The sequence below is a fragment of the Salmo salar genome, chromosome ssa10, assembly GCF_905237065.1.
Source record: "Salmo salar chromosome ssa10, Ssal_v3.1, whole genome shotgun sequence".
Lineage (NCBI taxonomy): Eukaryota > Metazoa > Chordata > Actinopteri > Salmoniformes > Salmonidae > Salmo > Salmo salar.
Window position 1 is genome coordinate 73570400 of NC_059451.1, and position 19377 is coordinate 73589776.

Consider the following 19377-nt stretch of genomic DNA (forward strand, 5'->3'; position numbering starts at 1 on the left):
TATTGGTAAATTGGGTTTTTCTTTCCAAACAAAAATGTTCTGTGTCAGATGATACAGTACTTTTACATGTATTAATCACTAAGAGCCGGATAGAGTTGATTGATTTATGAAGTACAGACAACATCAAACACGTTTTGATGAACGATGTAATAACAGGTGAGAGATTACGCTCTAGAACGATTATACTGTTGTGACGTCACACATAGTAAAATACCATTTCGATTTATGACAAATTTGTGTTCTGTTGAAGGGAACATTTCAGTCATGTCAAACTGCTTAGGTGAAATCATGTCAAACTGCTTTCGTTTTGCTTAGCTGAACGATATTCATAGACAAATGGGGACACAGGTAAGTAATAATTTAACAAGACTGTTTCATGTTGTGAATTTATGGCTATCCAAATTGTCATATTAATGGCATTCTTTAAAAACTTTACTGCAAATTCAGGGTCTAATCACTGACAACAATTGCCGTAATTTGCATGGTCATTTTCCAGGAGCCCCCCTCCATGGATCTTCCCTCCTACAACAGCCATAATGAAAGGGGCAAGTCAACCACTGAGAAGTTCCTTCCCAGAGCAGAGGTGGTCAGGTCCAAACTCATCCAGAGCTTCTATCTGCTGGACCAGTTACAGGAGGAGCAGAGAGGAAGCCCCAAATACTGCACCAATGATGTTTTAGGTAGCCCACAGTAATGACAAAGCTTCCTATTTGGTCTGAATGAAATCGGCCTCAGTTGTTTTGAGATTAGAGGTGTTTGTCTGTGAAGAGATTTGTAGAAGTATGTTTACTTCAGATGATTACACACTTTGGTCCTGCTTGGCCTACACTTTACAATACAGGAAAACTGTGATTGTATTGTGTGTATTGTTTTTAAGAAGGCATTGCTAAATAACAAGGATGCTTATCTCGTGTCTCTGTCTGTCTGTCTGTCTGTCTGTCTGTCTGTCTGTCTGTCTGTCTGTCTGTCTGTCTGTCTGTCTGTCTGTCTGTCTGTCTGTCTGTCTGTCTGTCTGTCTGTCTGTCTGTCTGTCTGTCTGTCTGTCTGTGTGTGTCTGTGTGTGTGTGTGTGTGTGTGTGTGTGTGTGTGTGTGTGTGTGTGTGTGTGTGTGTGTGTGTGTGTGTGTATTTGTGTGTGTATTTGACAGACGAGGAGAACTACACCAGTCTGATGGGGAAGGACACACACCAGCTGGTGCGCTTCGAGATCTCCCCCCAGAGGGACAGCACCATCACCATGGACCGCCGTCGCCAGGGACGACTGGAGAACCTCCATGCCAACTATCCGCCCTTGAACATGTTTGCCCACTGGATTCTAGAGAGTATCCTTACACCCAGTCCTGAATGGAAAACCAAAGCCTTGGGTTTTAGTTGTACCTGTAAATGTAATGGAACTGCAGTGACGTAAAGTGATTAACCCTATAGATGCAAGCCATTTCAAAACAAACCCTAAACAAACTCTACATATATATATATATATATATATATATATATATAACACTTTGGGGGGGTGGTTTCTACTACAGTGATGTACTTAAGACTCATGTATGTCTTTTTTGTTGTTATTTGGGCTCAAGAGGTTTTCAATGTTTTTCATGATTATTCATAGGAACATTAAAGTGAACAACTGTTGTCTCAGGAAATAGCTTTGCACATATTCCTTTCAAGTGTGCTGTTTACTTGACAGAATTCTCAAGGTAAAATATTTATGAATATCATTGTCATCCTCATCATTCTGAACACCATTGTATTGGAGATACAAGCAGGTAAAAAAAATCTAAGTCTCTCATCATATCAATTCAATATCAAATAATCATTCTCATTTGTAATGCATTTTATCCCCATATTTCCACAGCCGGGTCTATGAGCATTGACTGGAATTTTCAATGACATAAGATGTTTCACTACGTAGATTGAATGCCTACTATATTTCAAAGTGTACGGTCCGGGTCTGTTAGTGCTCCAGTCCCCCCTGTCATAGTTAGCAACAGAGGACATGGAAAGCATGTTATTTCCCGTAGAAATGGTTGTGTGGTCAATGTAAGTAACCTAATTTATGTTCCTCTAACTCCCCTGAATACCACTGTCATCCCAGCGATAACTCTGTCAGCAGATAGCGGTTAGCTCGACCAGTGCAATTAGTTCCTATGTGAATTCCACAAATGGATACCCCCTCGGTTTTCAAATCAATTAGAGGGCTTGGGCTGTTGCATATGAACGTCATGTCAAAGATGGACCTTCTTGATTTCTGGGTGCATGACACCTACCCTGATATTCTGTTCCTCACAAAGACCTGGCTCAGTGGTCTGATTATGAATACGGACATTGGAATTGGGGATTACAACATCTTCAGGTGTGATATCCTGAAAAAAAGACTGAGGGGTGGCTACACGTGAAATCAATGCATGTTCTCTAAGTGTCACTATCCACAAAAAGTGTGAGTGTTTGGTTATAGATGTGGCTTTATGCCAAAATACTAACTTGTTTGTAGCAGGGATTTACTGCCGTCCTGCTGCATTGGCGGATGCTGTTGGTACTATTTCTGAGTATTTATAACATTTTATGTAATCTGAATTAGTTATGTTAGAAGATTTGAACCTGGATTGGCTTAACATGGCCTCTGATCATTTGAAGAATATTTGTCTGGACTATAACCTGACTCAACTAATCTCCAAACCTACACTGATTCATGTAAGAAACCCAGCAAAGTCCTCGCTGATTAACCTAATTTTGACAAATAGCTCCCACAAGTTCTTAATAAGTGACGATTTGCTAATGACATCAGTGATCATTGCACGTATTAGAGATACGAAACAAAACACTTTGATCTTCATATAATTATGAAGATGAATTTAAAAAACTTAACTCCCCAAGTATCTCTTCAAGATACTACTGTATGTTTTGCTCTGAGCTTTCCTCTATCGGCTGCATGCCTGACCCTAAACTGGCTCTATAACTTTTTTCATCAATTTTTATACTGTGTCTCTGGCAGACAAACTGACTCGGTAGCTGATTGCCAGCATTTCAGGCAATTGAAAAATAGATACACTTCCTTAATTAAGAAAGCTAAATCAAGCTACTTTCTAAGTTCTATCTCAGACTCTGCTGGTGAGCCGTACAATTTTGGGAAAACAGTTAATGCGCTGAAACGTGGAAATTCCTCTCCTTCCCTGCCTAAGCAAATCGCGTCAGACTGGCGTCATTACTGAGAAAAATGAGATAAGTGATGCTTTTACTCAGCCTTTTATCTCGGCAGGCTTTTTATTTGAAATAAATGGTGGTTTAACTGACCCTTGGTCAGTTAGTTGACTGCTCTTCCCTCTCCCAACCTCCAGTAGGCGCAATGAGAGATCAGTCAACTTCTAGTGAATCTTTGTTTTAATTTCAACAATTTTCTACTGAGATGTGCATGATGTGTACATTTTTTTATTTTTTTTAATCCACTGGGGCTGATTTGCTTAATCCTTTCTTGCTGCATCTTTCTTCTACCCTGATTGCGGAATCATTGAAATATTTTATCTTGGGTGCTGTTCCTAGGGTTTGGAAGGCTGCCCATGCGCACCATCTCAAAGGTGGTAACCCTTCCGACATTAATAACTATCACCCAATCTCAAAACTATTTTTCCTGGCAATTATTTTTTTTTTTTATCAACACTCAGCTTAGATCTTTCTTCACTTCAAAATGTATTCTAAGGTTTGCAGATGATTTATCTTTGCTTTAGCCAACTCATTGATTGTTGTTGGCTGGACAAGAAGCAGACCTGGCAACCTGACTATTCTTTCTGCCCAAGAGGTGTTTGACAACATGGACCCCAATCTGGAGATTGTGAAATTGGTTCTGGAAATGTTGGACTGGAGCATCCTGGCCATCTTCTTCCTGGAGATCGTATTGAAGTGGTTGGACAACTTCTGGAACTTCTGGAAAAGCACCTGGAATATCTTTGATTTTGCTGTTACCATGCTGGTAAGAGTCAAACCAGCAAAGAATTGAATAATGAGTTATCTCCATGTGAATGTACTGTAGATGCAATGTAGATAGATGCACATAAATAAATACAAACCTATATATAGGCCTATTCATTATGTATTATACATACAGTGCCTTCAGAAAGTATTCAAACCCCTTGACATTTTCCACATTTTGTTGTGTTACAGCCAGAATTTAAAATAGATTAAATTGAGATTTTGTGCCTACACACACAATACCCCATCATGTCAAAGTGGAATTATGTTTGTAGACATTTTTACCAATGCAGCCTAAAACCCCAAACAGCAAGCAATGCAGATGTAGAAGCACGGTGGCTAGAAAAAACTCCCTAGAAAGGCAGGAACCTAGGAAGAAACCTAGAGAGGAACCATGCTCTGAGGGGTGGCCAGTTGTCACGACTCCCGCCGAAGTCGACCCCTCTCCTTGTTCGGGCGGCGTTCGGCGGTCGACGTCACCGGCTTACTAGTTGCCACCGATCCATGTTTCACAGTTCGTTTGGTTTTGTCTTTATTGTGTACACCTGTTTTGATTTTCCCTAATTATGTTCATTATTTAAACCTCTGCATTTCCTGTTTGTCTTGTCGGTGATTGTTTGTCTGTTTTGTGTAGTTGGAGGTGTTTCTCCAAACTATGTATTTTGATGAGAAGATTGATTGAATATTTTAGTAAACACGTTTGTTTACCTTTATCCCTGTGTCCTGCACTTGACTCCTCCACTTCTCTAAGAAAATCATTACACCAGTCCTATTCTGGCTGTGCCGGGTGGAGATAACAGTACATGACCAAGATGTTCAAACGTTCATAGATGACCAGCAGGGTCAAATAATAATAATCACAGTGGTTGTAGAGGGTGCAACAGGTCAGCATCTCAGGAGTAAATGTCAATTGGCTTTTCATAGCCGATCATTTAGAGTTAGAGACAGTAGGTGCGGCAGAGAGAGTCGAAAACAGCAGGTCCGGAACAAGGTAGCACGTTCGGTGAACAGGTCAGGGTTCCATAGCCGCAGGCAGAACAGTTGAGACTGAGGCAGCAGCACGACCAGGTGGACTGGGGACAGCAAGGAGTCATCAGGCCAGGTAGTCCTGAGGCATGGTCCTAGGGCTCAGGTCCTCCGAGAGAAGAGAAAGAGAGAGAGAATTAGAGGGAGCCTACTTAAATTCACACAGGACACCGGATAAGACAGGAGAAATACTCCAGATATAACAGACTGACCCTAGCCCCCCGACACAACCTATTGCAGCATAATTACTGGAGGCTGAGACAGGAGGGGTCAGGAGACCCCGTGGCCCCGTCCGACTACACCCCCCGGACAGGGCCAACCAGGTAGGATATAACCCCACCCACTTTGCCAAACCACAGCCCCCACACCACTAGAGGGAACTTCAACCACCAACTTACTACCCTGAGACAAGGCCGAGTATAGCCCACGAAGATCTCCCCCACGGCACAAACCCGAGGGGGGCACCAACCCGGACAGGAAGATCACATCAGAGACTCAACCCACTCAAGTGACGCCCCCCTCCTAGGGACGGCATGGAATTGCACCAGTAAGCAAGTGACTCAGCCCCCGTAATAGGGTTAGAGGCAGAGAATCCCAGTGGAGAGAGGGGAACCGGCCAGGCAGAGACAGCAAGGGTGGTTCTTCGCTCCAGTGCCTTTCCGTTCACCTTCACACCCCTGGGCCAGGCTACACTCAATCATAGGACCTACTGAAGAGATGAGTTTCCAATAAAGACTTAAAGGTCGAGAGAGTCTGCGTCTCTACACTCCACCCTGCTGCCTGACCTGCACCCTCCCTGCTGCCTGGCCTGCACCCTCTCTCATTGTGGAGCTAGAGGAGTTAGAAACCATACTAAGTTGCATGGACTCACTGTGTGTAACAGTGTTTAACATGATGTTGGAATGAACACCTCATTTCCTTACCCCACACATATAATTATCTGTAAGGTCCCTCAGTCGAGCAGTGAATTCTAAACCCAGATTCAGCCACAAACATCAGGGAGGTTTTCCAATGACGAATCAAAGATCAGGAAGGTTTTCCAATGCTTCGCAAAGAAGGGGGTCTATTGGTAAAAATAAAGAAAGCAGACGTTGCATATCGTTTTGAGCATGTTGAAGTTATGGTTTATCAATACACCCAGTAAGTACAAAGATACAGGCATCCTTCCTAACTCAGTTGCCAGAGAGGAAGGAAACCGCTCTGGGATTTCACCATGACACCAATGGTGACTTTAAAACAGTAACTGAGTTTAATGGCTGTGATAGGAGAAAGCTGAGGATGGATCAACAACATTGTAGTTAATCCACAATACTAACCTAATTGACAGAGTGAAAAGAAGGAAGTCTGTACAGAATACAAATATTCAGAAATATCCTGTTTGCAACAAGGCACTAAAGTAATACTGCAAAAATTGTGTCAAAGCAATTAACTTTTTGTCCTGAATACAAAGCATTATGTTTGGGGCAAATCCAATACAACACATTACTGAGTACCACTCTCCATATTTTCAAGCACAGTGGTGGCTGCATCATGTTATGGGTACGCGTGTAATAGTTAAGGAATGGGGAGTTTTTCAGAATATAAAATAAGGCTGAATGGAGCTAAGCACAGGCAAAATCCTAGAGGAACACCTGGTTCAGTCTGCTTTCCACCAGACACTGGGAGATTAATTCATCTTTCACCAGGACAATTCAGCGGGACAATAACGTAAAACACAAGGCCAAATCTACACTGGAGTTGCAGTGAAAGTTCCTGCGTGGCCAAGTTACAGTTTTGACTTAAAATCATCTTGAAAATCTATGGAAAGACTTGAAAATGGCTGTCTAGCAATGATCAACAACCAACTTGACTTAGCTTATATAATTTTATATTGTACAATCCAGGCACGCAAAGCTCTTAGAGACTTACCCAGAAAGACTAATTTCTGCCAAAGGTGATTCTATGTATTAACTCAGGGGTGTGGATACTTATAAAAATGAGATATTTCTGTATTTCATTGTAGATAAATGTGCAGCAATTTCTAAAAACATGTTTTCACTTTGTCATGATGGGATATTTTGTGTAGATGGGTGAGAAAAAAATAGATATTTCATCAATTTTGAATTCAGGCTGTAACACAACAAATGGAATCCGTGAATGGATGTGAATACTTTCTGAAGGCACTGTACATACAAGTCCAAATCCCAGTTACAGTACTCAGGTTACCTCTCTCTCCTCCCCCAGTCTGTTATACCAGAGATCGTGAAGGTCTTCAAAGGGGTGGACACTGACGACTTGGAGATTGTGGCACTCCTAAAGAAGTTCCGTATCCTCCGCTCCCTGAAAATTATCTCTAAATTCAGGCAGATCCGCCTTATCGTGTTGGCCATCTCCAAAGCTTTCAAGGTAGGGAACCAACCATAGAATAATAATTATACTGTAATTCTATGTCTATGGATCCAACAGTTTTACACTCCCTCTGTATTGGTGTCAGCATTTATTGTGCAGTTAGAGACTGAGTGATACAGACTTTGGGAGTCGGACAAACATGAGTGACAAATTTTTCAAAGGTACGTGTGTACGAAAAGGACTCAACCTTGCTTGTCAGTTTTCACGCAAAGGTTGGCATTTATCAATTTCAACTTGACAGGAAAGTGTAAGTATTAGGGTAGCCTAGTGGTTAGAGCGTTGGGCTAGTAACCGAAAGGTTGCATAGTTCAAATCCCTGAGCTGAAAAAGTACAAATCTGTCGTTCTGAACAAGGCAGTTAACCCACTGTTTCTAGGCCGTCATTGAAAATAAGAACTTGTTCTTAACTGACTTGCCTAGTTAAATAAAGGTAAAAAAATCTCCACGTTCAGCTCATGCATACACTCAACATCTAATGGTTGATCAGTTGTATTGCAAGCAAATATAGTTATTTTTTGGGAAATGGAAGTGTTTGATGCATGGGAAATATAGAAATAGTAGACTAATAAAAACATTAAAAGGTAAGCCTAATGATAAAACATGCATTTGCTGTAAGTAGATCGCATTGCAGCAATTAGCCTAATATGTTTCTTTTACTTGTATTATATAGGCCTAAATCATAATCATATTGCAGGGCATCTCTCCTTTCTGACATGACTTGCTTATTTCCGCTACACAACAAATTAGGCTAACATTTATCCATCGCTCAATAGCCAAGCATGCTTGAAAGTAATTAGTAGCCTACTTAAAATAATTGTGTGATAAGAGAGTGACATCATGGCCTGTAATCTCAGAGTTTATCCCAAGGCTGGAGATTATACCAAGACTGTATCATTTATTTTTAAATTGTTCAAAATGGCAATCAACCCTCCAGAATGCGCAGCCAGTATTTGGCACTTGCTATAGATGGCATGCATTTTTAGTTTGAAAAAGTCACTGCAAAGGATTTAAACACTCTGCTCATGGCCCAGTTCCAACATGTCCAAATTATACAGCAAATGAGAGCGTTTTTGTCAACATAAAAGGTGAATGGATGACGTTTTTCAGGCGGGTATGTGTCTGATTTATCAATGAAAACATGCATATATGTTGTGTGTGACAGTTTGATGAATCCCAATAATTTGTTGTGCACTTAAATCCTAGAATCTCTATGTACGCCAGATTTTAGTGAGACATTTACACAGGGTTGATAAATGAGGCCCCAGGCAGGTAACATGGTCAACTTCTAGCCATCCTATTATCACATATGACTGCCAAGCACTTCTGGATATCAGATTGACAGTTACTAACCTCGATTTCAACTTCAAATACGACTTCAACTCAGACTCAGCTGTTCCACTGCTCATACTGGACCATATTTCTTTGTTCCATGGGCTACCAAAACGTGGGAGACGAGGTGGAGTCCTGGTGAAATTGAGGCGAAGAGAAAAACTGAAAGGCTTTCCGGTCTGTTCTATTGGCAAATGTCTAGTCACTCGAGAATAAGATGGATGAGCTTCGTTCCAGAGTCTCCTATTATAGAGACTTTAAAAGCTGCAATATATGTCTTACTGAAATATCACATTTACATAAGTATTCAGACCCTTTATTCAGTACTTTGTTGAAGCACCTTTTGGCAGCGATTACAATCTTCTTGGGTATGACGCTACAAGCGTGGCACTGTATTTGGGGAGTTTCTCCCACTCTTCTCTGCAGATCCTCTCAAGTTCTGTCAGGTTGGACTGCTCAGTTATTTTCAGGGATGTTCGATCTGGTTCAAGTCCGGGCTCTGGCTGGGACACTCAAGGACTTTCAGAGAATTGTCCCTAAAGCCACTCCTGCATTGTCTTGGCTGTGTGCTTACGGTTGTTGTCCTGTTGGAAGGTGAACCTTCGCCCCAGTCTGAGGTCTTGAGTGCTCTGGAGCAGGTTTTCATCAAGGATATCTCTGAAATTTCCTCCATTTAACTTTCCCTCGATCCTGACTAGTCTCCCAGTCCCTGCCACTAAAAAACATCCCAACGTAGGGATGGTGCCAGGTTTCCTCCAGACGTGAGGCTTGGAATTCAGGCCAAAGAGTTCAATCTTGGTTTCATTAGACCAGAGAATCTTGTTTCTCATGGTCTGAAAGTTTTTCAAGTGCCTTTTGGAAAACTCCAAGTGGGCTGTCATGTGCCTTTTACTGACAGGTGTGTGCCTTTCCAAATTAATTGATGACAGGTGGACTCCAATCAAGTTGTAGAAACATCTCAAGGATGATCAATGGAAACAGGATGCACCTGAGCTAAATTGAGTCTCATAGCAAAGGGTCTGAATACTTATTTAAATAAGGTATCTGTTTTTATTTGTAATAAATTTGCAAAAAAATTCTAAAAACCTATTTTTTCTTTGTCATTATGGGGTATTGTGTGTAGATTGATGAGCAATAAAATTATTTTAAAATTAGAATAAAGCTGTAACATAACAAAATGTGGAAAAAGTCAAGGGGGTTGAATAGTTTCCGGATGCACTGTACATACCATATACACACTCTATAACAAGTGCGTTGAGAGTCGGGAAGCAAGTTCATGAAGTGAGTGTTTCAATAAATAAACGCAACTAAATACAAAACAAGAAACACAAACAACATACCGACATGACACTGGAACAGAAACTATAACGCCTGGGGAAGGAACCAAATGTAGTGACATATATAGGGAAGGTAATCAGGGAAGTGATGGAGTCCAGGTGAGTCTGATGACGCGCAGGTGCGCGTAACGATGGTAACAAGTGTGCGCCATAACGAGCAGCCTGGTGACCTAGAGGCCGGAGAGGGAGCACACACTACATGGTCACTCCCACACATTCACATACACTACACACGGATACCGACACAACACAAACACACATGCATACTCACAGACTCTTTATTTTACTCATATGATTATCTATCTGGATGCCTAGTCGCGTTACCCTGCCTTTATGTACATACACTATATATACAAAATGTGGACACCCCTTGAAATTTGTGAATTTGGCTATTTCAGTCACACCCGTTGCTAACAGGAGTATAAAATCGAGCACACAACCATGCAATTTCCATAGACAATCATTGGCAGTAGAATGGCCTCACTGAAAAGCTCAATGACTTTAAACGTGGCACCATCATAGGATGCCACCTTTCCAACAAGTCAGTTCATCAAATTTCTTCCCTGCTAGAGCTGTCCCGGTCAACTGTAAGTGCTGTTATTGTGAAGTGGAAATGTCTAGGAGCAACAACGGCTCAGAAGCAAAGTGGTAGGCCACAGAACAGAACCCCGAATGCTGAAACACGTAACGCGTAAAACTTGTCTGTCCTCAGTTGCAGCACTCACTACCAAGGTCCAAACTGCTTCTGGAAGCTTCTGGAAGCAATGTCAGCACAAGAACTGTTCGTCGGGAGCTTCATGAAATGGGTTTCCATGGCCGAGTAGCCGCACTAGCCTAAGATCACCATGCTCAATGCCAAACGTCGGCTGGAGTGATATAAAGCTTGCCGCCATTGGACTCTGGAGCAGTGAAAATGCATTCTGTGGAGTGATGAATCACGCTTCACCATCTGGCAGTCAGACGGACAAATCCGTGTTTGGCAGATTCCAGGAGAACGCTACCTGCCCCAATGCATAGTGCCAACTGTACAGTTTGGTGGAGGTGGAATAATGGTCTGGGGCTGTTTTTCATGGTTTGGGCTAGGTCCCTTAGTTCCACTGAAGGGAATCTTAAACACTACAGTATACAATGACGTTCTAGACAATTCTGTACTCCCAACTTTGTGGCAACAGTTTGGGGAAGGCCCTTTCCTGTTTCAGCATGACAATGCCCTGTATACAAAGCGAGGACCATACAGAAATGGTTTGTCGAGATCGGTGGGGAAGAACTTGACTGGCCTGCACAGAGCCCTGACTTCAACCCCATCGAACACCTTTGGGATGAATTAGAACACCGACTGCGAGCCAGGCCTAATCGGCCAACATCAGTGCCCGACCTAAGTAATGCTCTTGTGGCTGAATGGAAGCAAGTCCCCGCAGCAATGTTCCAACATCTAGTGGAAAGCATCCCAGAAGAGTGGAGGCTGTTATAGCAGAAAAGGGGGGATTAACTCCATATTAATGCCCATGATTTTGGAATGAGATGTTTGACGAGCAAGTATCCACATACTTTTGGTCATGTAGTGTATTTACCTGAAATACATCATACCTCTTCACATTGATCTGGTACTGGTACTCCCTGTATATAGCTCCACATTGATCTGGTACTGGTACTCCCTGTATATAGCTCCACATAGATCTGGTACTGGTACTCCCTGTATATAGCTCCACATTGATCTGGTACTGGTACTCCCTGTATATAGCTCCACATTGATCTGGTACTGGTACTTCCTGTATATAGCTCCACATTGATCTGGTACTGGAACTCCCTGTATATAGCTCCAAATTGATCTGGTACTGGTACTCCCTGTATATAGATCCACATTGATCTGGTACTGGTACTCCCTGTATATAGCTCCACATTGATCTGGTACTGGTACTCCCTGTATATAGCTCCACATTGATTTGGTACTGGTACTCCCTGTATATAGCTCCACATTGATCTGGTGCTGGTACTTCCTGTATATAGCTCCACATTGATCTGGTGCTGGTACTTCCTGTATATAGATCCACATTGATCTGGTGCTGGTACTTCCTGTATATAGCTCCACATTGATCTGGTACTTCCTGTATATAGCTCCACATTGATTTGGTGCTGGTACTCTCTGTATATAGCTCCACATTGATCCGGTGCTGGTACTTCCTGTATATAGCTCCACATTGATCTGGTGCTGGTACTTCCTGTATATAGCTCCACATTGATCTGGTACTGGTACTTCCTGTATATAGCTCCACATTGATCTGGTACTGGTACTTCCTGTATATAGCTCCACATTGATCTGGTACTGGTACTTCCTGTATATAGATCCACATTGATCTGGTACTGGTACTTCCTGTATATAGCTCCACATTGATCTGGTACTGGTACTCCCTGTATATAGCTCCACATTGATCTGGTACTGGTACTTCCTGTATATAGCTCCACATTGATCTGGTGCTGGTACTCTCTGTATATAGCTCCACATTGATCCGGTGCTGGTACTTCCTGTATATAGCTCCACATTGATCCGGTACTGGTACTTCCTGTATATAGCTCCACATTGATCTGGTACTGGTACTTCCTGTATATAGCTCCACATTGATCTGGTACTGGTACTTCCTGTATATAGCTCCACATTGATCTGGTACTGGTACTTCCTGTATATAGCTCCACATTGATCTGGTGCTGGTACTCTCTGTATATAGCTCCACATTGATCCGGTGCTGGTACTTCCTGTATATAGCTCCACATTGATCTGGTGCTGGTACTTCCTGTACGTAGCTCCATTCTTGTGTATTTTATTTGATTCCTTGTGTTAGTTACTATTTTATTTTGTATTATTATTTTTAAAGGTTCGTAAGCAAGCATTTCACTGTAAAGTCTATACCAGTCGAATGTAATACATATGATTTGATTAGTCCTACCTGTATACATGTGTGGTCCTTTTGTGACCAGATGGAACATAGAAATGGTCCCACTGTTATGAAGTGCCTCTATTCTATACTATTCTACAGAAGGACGACAAAATATCTCTGTGTGTTTACAGGCTATGACCTTCATCTTCTTACTGCTGCTGGTGTTTGCTTATATCTTCGCTGTGGTTGGAGTCATCCTGTTCGAGAGTTACACTCGCTCCAACGTCGAGGGCCTGGTCTACAATATGAACTTTAAGTGTGTGACATTTGCTCTTACTATGAAAGCTTGATTTCTTTGGAAGTATTTAACAGTAGTATTTCTCTCATTCTCAGTTATGATAAGATAATATGATATTAATGTGAACAGTGGTCATTGAGAAACATTACATTTTCCTAAATCTCAGGCCTTCAAGAGTAGAATGCAAACACTTGATATTACATTACAGATAAGGTTAGAGTCCAACCAGTCAGAATCCATTTCTGTTAAGGAACAAAACCTACAGCCATGTTACATCTTTGAAGATTTTTGACACATTTTCATGAACTTTCATCATCTCCCAGAGATATCTACAACTCCTTCATCACCCTCTTCATCCTCTTCACCATGGATCACTGGTACGCTCTGCTCGCCGACACCCGCAAAGTTCCAGAACTGGACAAAGCCATATGTGGCCTATACATCATCCTCTGGCTCCTCATAGGCTCCTTCGTATTCCGCAATATCTTTGTGGGTATTATGGGTAGGTACTTCCCCGTAATGCTTTGATAAAGAGCATCCATTTAGCTATTTCATTTTCTTTTTTTATATTCTCAGACTTGACTGTTTGTGGGTCTTTATCTTTTATCTAGATATTTCACATTAAAATGGAAATTAAAAACGTTCTCTAACTTTGTGGGCCAGTTTGATATAAAACGGTTTTATATCATACTGTTCCAATGTCCATACTACTTGCATAAATACTACTGAGCATGCAGTCTAAGTGGTATGCTAATGTGATAATGCTCAGATATTTTTTAACTAATTGTCTGTTTCCTTTTTGTCCATCCAGTGAATAACTTCCAGGCCATCCGGAGTGACCTCTCTAAAGAGGTACAGCAGATTGAGATCCAGGCCAAAGCTGATCTCTTTAAAGCTGAGATCATAAACAGGTGAGGGTGATGTTCTATTGGATTCTACAAACCGGTGTGATTGGCGAATAAGACGTAGCATTACAGTAAAGAAATGAAAGTATTATCTTTTTCAAGATAGAATGTCTTTGATGTTCACCATTACTTTCTGGGCCAATATGTGAGAAACTAACCTGTATATTACAGTGAGGGAAAAAGGTATTTGATCCCCTGCTGATTTTGTACGTTTGCCCACTGACAAAGAAATGATCAGTCTATGCAAATCGATTTATTTAACATTTTTGACATGCGTTTTTCTGGATTTTTTTGTTGTTATTCTGTCTCTCACTGTTCAAATAAACCTACCATTAAAATTATAGACTGATCATTTCTTTGTCAGTGGGCAAACGTACAAAATCAGCAGGGGATCAAATACTTTTTTCCCTCACTGTACCTTTGTTTAGATAAAATATGTTCATGTCATGTCTTTTGACAAATATCTTGAAAAATTTATGTTTTTGCTTTTCTTTTTGTAGGAGGATAAGTAATTTGAAATTTGCCAGGTAAGACAGTTTCTTTTAACGTTTCATGTACGTTCTCGTCCCTGTCATATCGTAAAATGTATAAAACAATTTGATGTCGACACAATTGAATTCATTTAATTTAAATTCACAATTGAAAAAAGTTCAAGTTAGGTCTAATATATTCAAATATACATTTAGGCTGAGCAAAGTGGCAGAGGGTGATGAAGAGTCATTTTCCACTGAGGATCTACTAAAGTTTACAAGATGTAATATTCCAGAAAAAGGTGGGTTCTTTTCAAACCTAACCACCATTGGGACACCATAATATACTCATCATACTTTGAATAGAGACCATTTCTTTGCGATCTTAGAATGAGACAAAATAGCAATTTATTTTGTCACAGAACAAAGAACATTCCAAGAACCCTATGTTTCTTAGAGCTGAGAGGTTAGAGGTTGTCCTATGGTTATTTTGCATACAACCTTCCCACAGCTTTTTATGAATGGTACAGGATAGTTGCTTTGCTTTGGAACATTCTTAGCACATTTAAGGAACTTGTCACGACTGTCGTAGCGAGGGGACCAAAGTGCAGCGTGGTTGTAGTTCCACATTTATTTAATCCGTGAAACTTTGCAAAACATAAATAACTGAATTGACAAAACAACAAACCGTGACACAGAGAGAAACAAACACTACTCAAAATATAATAACCCAGGAAGAAAAACCCCTACTTAAATATGATCTCCAATTAGAGACAACGAGGACCAGCTGCCTCCAATTGGAGATCAACCCCAAAAAAACAACATAGAAATAGAAAACTAGAACTAAACATAGATATAGAAAACATAGGAAAAAAATACAAAACACCCCCTGTCACGCCCTGACCTACTCTACCATAGAAAATAACATTTTACTATGGTCAGGACGTGACAGAACTTGACAAAAAAACTTTATTTCATTACTTTAACAGAACGTTTCCTAAAAGTTCACACATGGTTACATTTAATTACATTTTGATAATATTCTAAGAATGTTCTCTAAATGGTTTGACATTGGGAATGTTCTCAAATTGTTTAATGTTAAGAAACAATGGTCTTCTGTGGGAATTTCAGTACTTCAGCATAACGTTTCTTACAGGTTTCCTCATGGTTCTATTTAAAGTAATGTCCTTAAATTGTTCAGAGAACTTTAAGAAACAACGATCTTTTGTGGGAATTTCAGTACAGAACATTCTGCACAAGTTCCCATGTGGTTCTATTTAATGTTATATTTTGACTACATTCTGGGAACATTCTCAAAAACGGTGTAACTTAAGCAATGTTCTCAGAACTTTCGGAGAATGTATTTTATGTCTCTTTTATGTCCGTTCTTGGTAATATTCTGGGAATGTTGTAAAGAAAATGGAATTCTAAATGTTACCAAAAACATTACCATCAATAAGCTAAATTCTGTTCTCAGAACATGGAGAAAACTTTCCATAAAAACCACAGAAACTTTCAGAGAACGCTCTAAGAATGTTATTTACATTTACATTCCATTCTCAGCGTCAACAAAACTCTCTAATCCTCCATCTTGTTAAGTGTGTGCAAGATCACACCTACTGTAATTGTAAGCAAACTTTCACTAATAACTAAACAAAACTTTCATAGCATTTAGAGAATGTTCTCAGAATGTTATTTAATTACCTTCAAATAAACTATAATTTCTGTTCTCAGAGAGTTAATAAAATCTCCCAGAAACTCAAGTGAAATGTTTTCAGAATCTCCCTGCAACCAAAAAAATAAACATTCCCATAACAGTCTGAAATGTTTGGTTTTGTTCTAAGAACGTAAAAAAAAAAAAGTTCAGTTTTACCCGTCAGGAAACTTAGGGCTCCGTTCCTGGAAACCAATCTGAAACCAAAAACACACGTTCCCACAACTTCCAAGGAACCAAATTTGTGTCAAAATGTTGGTGATACCCAATAAATCATAGAGAGTACATTTGGAGTGTGTGATGATATTTGGTACAGTACATCAATTCTGTTAAGAATTTTTGTGAACATACCAACATGCCCCGGACACTGAGATCTCATTACTACGATGCACTCTAAAAGAGTAGTCTGGGTCATCATAAAGGCACCAAGCTTAAAACAAACTGAAACAGAGAGGTTATCCCTGGATTCGTTTTCTGCTGCAAACAGTTTTACAGCATTTTTCTGTTTCATGCCCTAATGAACTGGTTTCCTCGTATTACCCCCCTCTGTTAGACTGGGAGTCGTACGTGGAGGAGAACATGAAGGTGATGCAGGAGCAGGAGGAGAACGAGAAGGTCACCTGGCCCCGGGATTCCCTTTTCAGGTACTTTGAGCTGCTGGAGATGCTCCAGCACAACCTGGACGAGAGGAAGAGGCTGCAGAACTTAGCAGGTAAGGAATCACACGGAGGAGGAGGAGTAGTAGTAGTCGTAGTCGTCCCCTCCCGGACTGTATTTAGATGGCGAAGAGACTAAAAGGTTTTGCACGTGGGGTGGGGGCCCCCCAACCAAATCTCTCATAGGGCCCCCAAAAGGCTAGAGATGGCACTGAGTGCAGATGAAGGAGATGAGATAGGGAGAGGAAACTACTTGAGACTATGCACTTTGCAATAGTCTTGATAGCCGAGACTAGTAGAAATGAGTCTGAACTATTGTAACAACAGCTCCCTTCTGAATAGGTTTCTTGTGTTTTTGTTAGATGCCTTAATCATGTAATAAGTATGCCTCATTTTAGAACCTCATATAAAGTACATAATAGACACAGTAGACCTACAAAATGTTTTCTCTCTGTCACTCTCCCTACTCTCTCTGTCTTCTCTGACACAGTTCAGGCTTTGCTAAACCTGCACGACTCATAGGACCCCACATCGACATCTATTCAGAAGAAGAAGAGCCACCATATTTTGAAGAAAATGAAACATGTTTTTTCTCTTCCCAGTATTGTCAGTGTCCATGTTCAATTAGTCATCTAGTTTACCCTGATGTGGAGGGCAGAGAGAGCCAACGATAGCCTGGTTAAACCATACTGAATGCTGCGCTCACCGTTGTTTTACTTCACCTCAGTTTGGATGCCAGGCTAAGGCAATGAGGTCAAATATATTTATTCCTAGTAGTAGTCAACTTGAATGGTCTCACAGTTCCACCCAATATGTAATAGGGGGTACTCTTACACAGTGTCACTGAGCCCCCTGGGAGGTCATGCACCGTGTCCACCACAGTTCCCCTTAAGATTATTCCCTGCCATCTTAGACTGACATGTGACATCTTAGACACATCAAGGTTACATTGGTACTGTCCTATGCAATAGCTGGTGGACAATAACAATTGTTGTTTTTTTAAAAAGAAGGCTACATTAAGTTCTCAGCGCAGAGGTTAATCTCAAAGTAGTTAAGAAATGGCTGCCAGACCTTAGAAAACTTTTGAGAGGAGCCACGGGTGGAATATTTTACCTTCACAAGTTTGAGATGTGCCATAACATCCCTAACTCAGTGAGCATGCGATGGCGGGGTATCGCGCGGGCCAGAAGGGACGAGAAGGCTATGGCCTCTGCTTGGGTAATGCAGAAAGTAATGTCTTCGGGGGCGCCCCAATAATAGGGACAAAAGGGAGTTGGGGCAATTTTTTTATTGCATATATATGAGAAAGTCTCAAAGATAGAGCACCAGAATGGACCTAGTGTCGGGCATGACCAGTACATGTGATACAGAGTGGTGGTTGGCTGATGGCATCTAGAGCAGGTTGGGTCTATTTCTGTTTACAATCTGGTAGGTCTACTCCTGCAAACGTGTAGGCGATGAAATACTTTATAACTGTAGTAACTCATGTCTAATGCAGATAGAGGATGAGTGTATCCTGTCAATTGCAGAATGCCAGGTGATTTCGGAGATCTCGATTCCAAACCCTTCCTCCCATGAACGATTTACATGGTCTGGCAGCCATTTCTCGACTACTTTGAGAGTAACCTCTGCTCTGAGAACTTAATGTAGCCTTGTTTTATAAAAACGTTCTATTGTCCACCAGCTATTGCATAGGATAGTACCAATGTAACCTTGATTGACGCACATGTCTATCTAAGATTGGGACACGCAATATTCTGAATAATGTCATATGGCATAGAAATGTGTCCCTTTATTTAGGGATCCAGGATCAGACCAACTGGTGGGTGGGAGAGATGGGAGGGGAGGCACAGACTAAAGAGACCGGGATGATGTTTGACATGAGTGCTTTTCCATAAGTGGCCACACCAGTTGGTGCTTCCCCCTCTAAGAACGTAGAGACCCAAAAGGTTATCTTGTGAATATTGACAGGCCGGTAGTAATGGAGGAAACTGGGTAGAGCAAGACCCCCCCCCCCTCCTTTATGTCTTTCCAAAAATGCTTTACGCAACCATGGGATCGTTTTATTCCAAATGAAAGTACATATACACTCAGTGTTCAAAACATCAAGGACACCTGCTCTTTCCATGACACAGACTGACCAGGTGAATCCAGGTGAAAGCTATGATCCCTTATTGATGTCATTTGTTAACTCCACTTCAATCAGTGTAGGTGAAGGGGAGAAGACAGGTTAAAGAAGGATGTTTAAGCCTTGAGACATGGATTGTGTATGTATGTCACTCAGAGGGTGAATGTGCAAGACAAAAAATTGAACGGGGTATGTAGTAGGTACCAGGCACACTGGTTTAAGTGTGTCAAAAACTGCAATGCTTCTAGGTTTTTCAAGCTCAACAGTTTCCCGTGTGTATCAAGATTGGTT

At 41.1% G+C, this 19377-nt stretch overlaps 1 protein-coding gene across 1 annotated transcript; it reads left to right on the forward strand.

Annotated features, from left to right (window-relative positions):
• Window positions 1–118: 118 nt before the first annotated feature.
• Window positions 119–18607, forward strand: LOC106561095 (cation channel sperm-associated protein 2). Its single transcript, XM_014124719.2, has 13 exons — window positions 119–348; window positions 497–680; window positions 1148–1321; window positions 1697–1765; window positions 3791–3963; window positions 7212–7373; window positions 13107–13231; window positions 13537–13715; window positions 14025–14124; window positions 14619–14645; window positions 14805–14890; window positions 16856–17014; window positions 17449–18607. Exons 1-13 carry the CDS (start codon window positions 337–339, stop codon window positions 17478–17480), a joined length of 1482 nt encoding a protein of 493 aa, XP_013980194.2. The 5' UTR covers window positions 119–336; the 3' UTR covers window positions 17481–18607.
• The last annotated feature ends 770 nt before the right edge of the window (window positions 18608–19377 follow it).

Coding starts and splice junctions, on each gene's coding strand:
- LOC106561095 (XM_014124719.2), top strand. Junction 681..1,147: donor CTGCACCAATGATGTTTTAG/GTAGCCCACAGT, acceptor TGTATTTGACAG/ACGAGGAGAACTACACCAGT. Junction 3,964..7,211: donor ATTTTGCTGTTACCATGCTG/GTAAGAGTCAAA, acceptor CTCCTCCCCCAG/TCTGTTATACCAGAGATCGT.